At 57.0% G+C, this 4,275-nt stretch overlaps 1 protein-coding gene across 1 annotated transcript; it reads left to right on the plus strand.

The window, feature by feature from the left end:
* Positions 1-644: 644 nt before the first annotated feature.
* Positions 645-2,795, plus strand: LOC104273207 (NF-kappa-B inhibitor epsilon-like; the record flags this gene model as incomplete). The annotated part of the gene is made up of 5 exons (XM_009868454.1): positions 645-747; positions 1,266-1,497; positions 1,664-1,752; positions 2,034-2,282; positions 2,598-2,795. Coding segments are annotated over 5 exons (739 nt in total), but the record flags the coding sequence as incomplete, so codon positions are not given.
* Between the last annotated feature and the right edge of the window lie 1,480 nt (positions 2,796-4,275).

Consider the following 4,275-nt stretch of genomic DNA (forward strand, 5'->3'; position numbering starts at 1 on the left):
AAGGATGTGGAGGAAAGAAGAGGAAATTGGTGTGGGCCAGCAGATCCGCTGGCATGGGAACGTGCTGTGCAGGTGATCTTGGATCAGCGCTGGGCTCCTGCTGGGCTTTGGCTGCCTGCCTTCGTGGAGGGGAAAGCAGAAGTTCAGTGTATAGCTGACAGCAGGGAACTGGAATTCCCCAAGCAGCTGCCAGAGCCCACATCTCCCTCCGCAGCTGCCAAACCCAGCCCCCGGCCTCCGCAAAACACCTCCCAGGCTCTCTGGACCTGGAGAGAAAAAGTCTGGCTCCTGGAGGCCAGGCTTTGGGCAGTGCCGGGTCTAAGCCCTGCACATGCTCTGAGGGTGCAAGGGAAGAACCTGTGGTGTTTAGTGACTACAGGAGGGTCCATTCTGCATGGGGATCAGAGCAAAGGACTGCCCTGAGGAGCCTCGGGATGTGTTCCTGCCTTGCCCTGCTGCTGAGTTTCCTAAGGGAGAGGGCAGCATGGAGAGGCACTGAGCTGGTGGGGAGGGGTCTGGGGAAGGCAGGGAGGTTATTCCTCCATGCAGCAGTGGAGGACGTTTACTCCTGAGCATGCCACTTAGGACTCTGTTTTTCGTTGTTGTTTTTTTCCCCTTCCTCATTCACTTCATCCCCTTTGTAGGTTGGTTCACCTAGCCATTATCCACTGTGTTCCAGCTGTGGCACTCTGCTGCATCGCTCAGCTGCCCAGGGAGGTGCTGGAGATCCAAAATGATCTTTTCCAGGTATGTGGATGTGATAGGCAGAAGATGGGAGGAAGGAAGGCAGGTACAGCAGGCTGCACCCTGGGTAGATGTCCCATCCATCTGCCTGTTCCCCAGGACTTCCAATGCACTTCCTCGGGTAGATGTCCAGTCCATCTGCCCTTTCCCCAGGACCCCCAACCTACTTCCTCCAGAGAATGGTGAAGGTCCCCTGTGAGCAGCCCCTTTTCAGGGAGGGAAAGTAGGGTGTGGGAGATACCTTGAGATAGAGATGTGACAGTTCCCAGCACTGCAGGGTGAAGGGGCCCTTTATGAGGAACCAGGACATTGCAGGCAGCCACAGAGGGTGGAGCAGGCATGGCTTGAATGTGGCAGGGTAGATAACCTGGGAAAGTGAGACCTGCCTCCATGGGTGTTCTTCAAGCTGAGATGCAGGGGGCAACAAACCATATGCGTCCCCTGGTGCCATCCACGTTTAACCCTGGGACAGGGATGGGCTGCTGCACTTTCCTAATTTCCTGTCCCCACCTCCTCTCTAGACCCCCCTCCACCTTGCCGTGTACCTGGAGCAGCCCAGTGTCATCCAGGCGCTGATCCACAAAGGAGTGAACCCTGGGCTGCAGGACCGCAACGGCAACACCCCACTGCACCTGGCCTGTGAGCAGCAGCGCCTGTGGTGTGCCCAGCAGCTGTTGCAGGGCACAGCCCTGCCAGAGGGCACGACCCAGCCCCATGGGCACCACCAGGACCTGCAGCTCCAGAACTGGCAAGGTGAGACCTTGAGGGCAGCCCAGTGTGGAGCCAATAGCTGGGTTGGGGCAGAGACCGTGCATTGTGTATGCAGAGATCTGGGAGCGCAGCAGAGTGGGCGCAGGGTTGGTGTGCCTCGGGGTGGTCCAGGCTGACTATGGCTTTCTCTCCTGCCTCCTCACCCCAGGCTTGGCTTGTCTGCACATCAGCACCTTGAAGGGGAACATCCCAATGATGTCTCTGCTGCTGGAGAGTGGCGCCAACATTGATGTTCGGGTAAGGCTGGGGGCATAGTGAGACGTTTGGGTGAGGTTGGGCACAGTGCGCTGCTGCCTTGGGGACTCCCTCCAGTCTTGGGACAGGCACTGCCACGTGGTGGCAGGACTGCTCTGGGGCTTGGAGGCACTGAATTTTGAGGAAGAGGAAAACTGTTAGGTACTATAACTGCAAAAAAAAAGAGTCCGCCCTTTGCTCCCTGTCAGGAGGGTGCAGTTGGGTGCTGTGGGGCCCGTCTGAGGGGACCTTGCACCCATATCCTTGTGGTGTGTGGGTTGCAGGAGGGTACGAGTGGGAAGACCCCATTGCACCTGGCCGTGGAGTGCCACAACCGCAAGGCCGTCCAGTTCCTGCTGCGCAACGGGGCGTATGTGGATGCCCAGATGTACAATGGGTGCACCCCGCTCCACCTGGCTGTGGGCCGCAAGGATGCTGCCATCGCCGCCATTCTCTCACACTCCGGGGCAGACACCCTGCTGAGGAACATGGAAAACGAGACAGCCCAGGACCTGGCTGATGGCCATGACGATGTGAGTCTGTGAGGGGGGAGGCCTGTGGCTCTGCAAGCCTGTCAGGGGGGATGCAGGAGTCTGACAATTTGTAGGGAGAGCTTCTAGGAGGTGTTTCTAGCTGTGCCCATCCTCCCCCATAGAGTGCACAGTTGGCTCTGAGGGTGTGTGGGTGCCTGTTGCCTTGAGCCCTAGGGAAAGCCCAGGCAGGGTTTTCTGGCAATTCCATGGGGAGATGGGAGGCTGCTGGGCTGCTGGGCAGGTCTGAGACCCCGCCAAAGCCTGATGGAGACATGACCCTGGATCCTTACACATCCACACCTTTGGCCTTTGCAGCTCCTCGCCTTGCTGCCCTTCGATGACCTGAAGATCTCGGGGAAGCCTGTTGTGTGCTCTGAGTGAGCGGCTGGACTCCTTTGGCCCTTCAGGCTGCCTCCTCACTCTGCATCATTGCCTGCTGGGACCTTGCCTGCCTGCAGTTCAGTGGGAGCAAGAGCTACTTTGGGAGATTTATTTCCCCCCTCTCCTCTTTGGAAAAGTTTTGTTGGCCTCCGGCTGCCTTCCCATAGAGAAGAAGGTGGCGCTATGAGCACTACAAAGGGGAGGCTTTTCTTTGGTATTTGTGCCCAAAACTTCACCTCCCCGCCATGGGTCTGGCTTCTGGGGGTCTCCAGCTTATCCAAGGAAGGAGCAAGGGAGGACTCCTTTTCACACTGTACAGTGGACAGAGCATCCTCTGGTGCTCCCAAACGCCATCAGACTAAGTGTGAGGTGAGGAGAGCTAAGACTCACTCTAATAAATATCTATTCTTGCTGCGGGCACCTGAGGTCTCATGTGATCTAACGCGCCCCACTCCCCCGCAGCATCGGGAGGCTGAGCATTACCTCAAGTGCCCAGGCATGTGAGGGCTGCACGGGCTTCCCCAGCCTGCCCGCTCCCTCAGTCCTTTGCACAGTAGAAGGCTGTGAGTGGGAGAGCAGGGGCTTCCCCACTTGCTGAGCCTTTCCAGCATTCAAGGCTGAGGCTGGGGGATCCCTGCCTGGCACTCCATTCCCATGCTGTCCTGCCCAGTGTCTGGTTTCAGGGCTGAAGAATGAGCATAAGAGGTGCTGGAAGACCAGGTTGTGGATCCCTGCTTCTGCTGTTGTGCCTGACACCTCGCTGCCTTACCCTGCTGTGGTTTCTTCTTTTGCAAAGAGGATGGAGAGATGCTGCCACATCTCCTGGCTTGGGAGGGTGTTAAAAAAAATAGGGCATGAGTCTTCTCTGGGTTATAGATTCCTCCAGGCTAAAAGCAGAGTAGACAGCAGGGTTATCTCTACATCCCTTCTGCTGGTTCAGCTCACCACCATTCTCTGCATCCTCTCTAAGCCAGAGGAGCACGTGTGACATTAGGGAATCAGCAGCCAAAGGTGCTGTGGGAATGCAAACACAGCATGTGCCTTACCCTACCACAGTGAGGGAAATTCCCCACTTGCTGCCTGGGAGCAGCTGCTGTTGTTTGGGGTATATCCTGGATGGTGCAATCGCACAAGATGCTCTGGACTCAGCTGTTGTCTTCTCCCTTGTTGGAAACGCAGATAGCAGTGGAATGCTGCCAGGAAAGCAGCAAACTGCCCCCACGCCTCTCTGGAGCTTGCTTGGTCTCTTCAGCAGCCCTGGGCTGGATTGCTCCGTTTCTCACCTGGCAAAGCTAGCACCCTGCTGCAAATCAGCCGTATTCTGCTCGTGGGCCTCGGCCAGTACCTGTCAGGAGTGGAAGCCCCGCGGGGCTGCTCAGGTGCCACCTTCACTGGGGACACGGGGCAGCCCCGAGCAGAGCTGAGCAGTGCAGAGCTGAGCAGAGCAGAGCTGAGCAAGTTCATGGGCACTGCGGGGCAGAGCAGCGCAGTGGGGCCGGGGCTGCACCCAGGTAGGAAGGGGGGAATAAACCAGAAGCAAGTGATCTGCATTATTTTTTTATTATTTTTTACTACTTTAAAATAAAATGATTTTTTTTTTAAAGGTGTCTTG

The sequence above is a fragment of the Apaloderma vittatum genome, unplaced genomic scaffold (genome assembly GCF_000703405.1).
Source record: "Apaloderma vittatum isolate BGI_N311 unplaced genomic scaffold, ASM70340v1 scaffold42440, whole genome shotgun sequence".
Lineage (NCBI taxonomy): Eukaryota > Metazoa > Chordata > Aves > Trogoniformes > Trogonidae > Apaloderma > Apaloderma vittatum.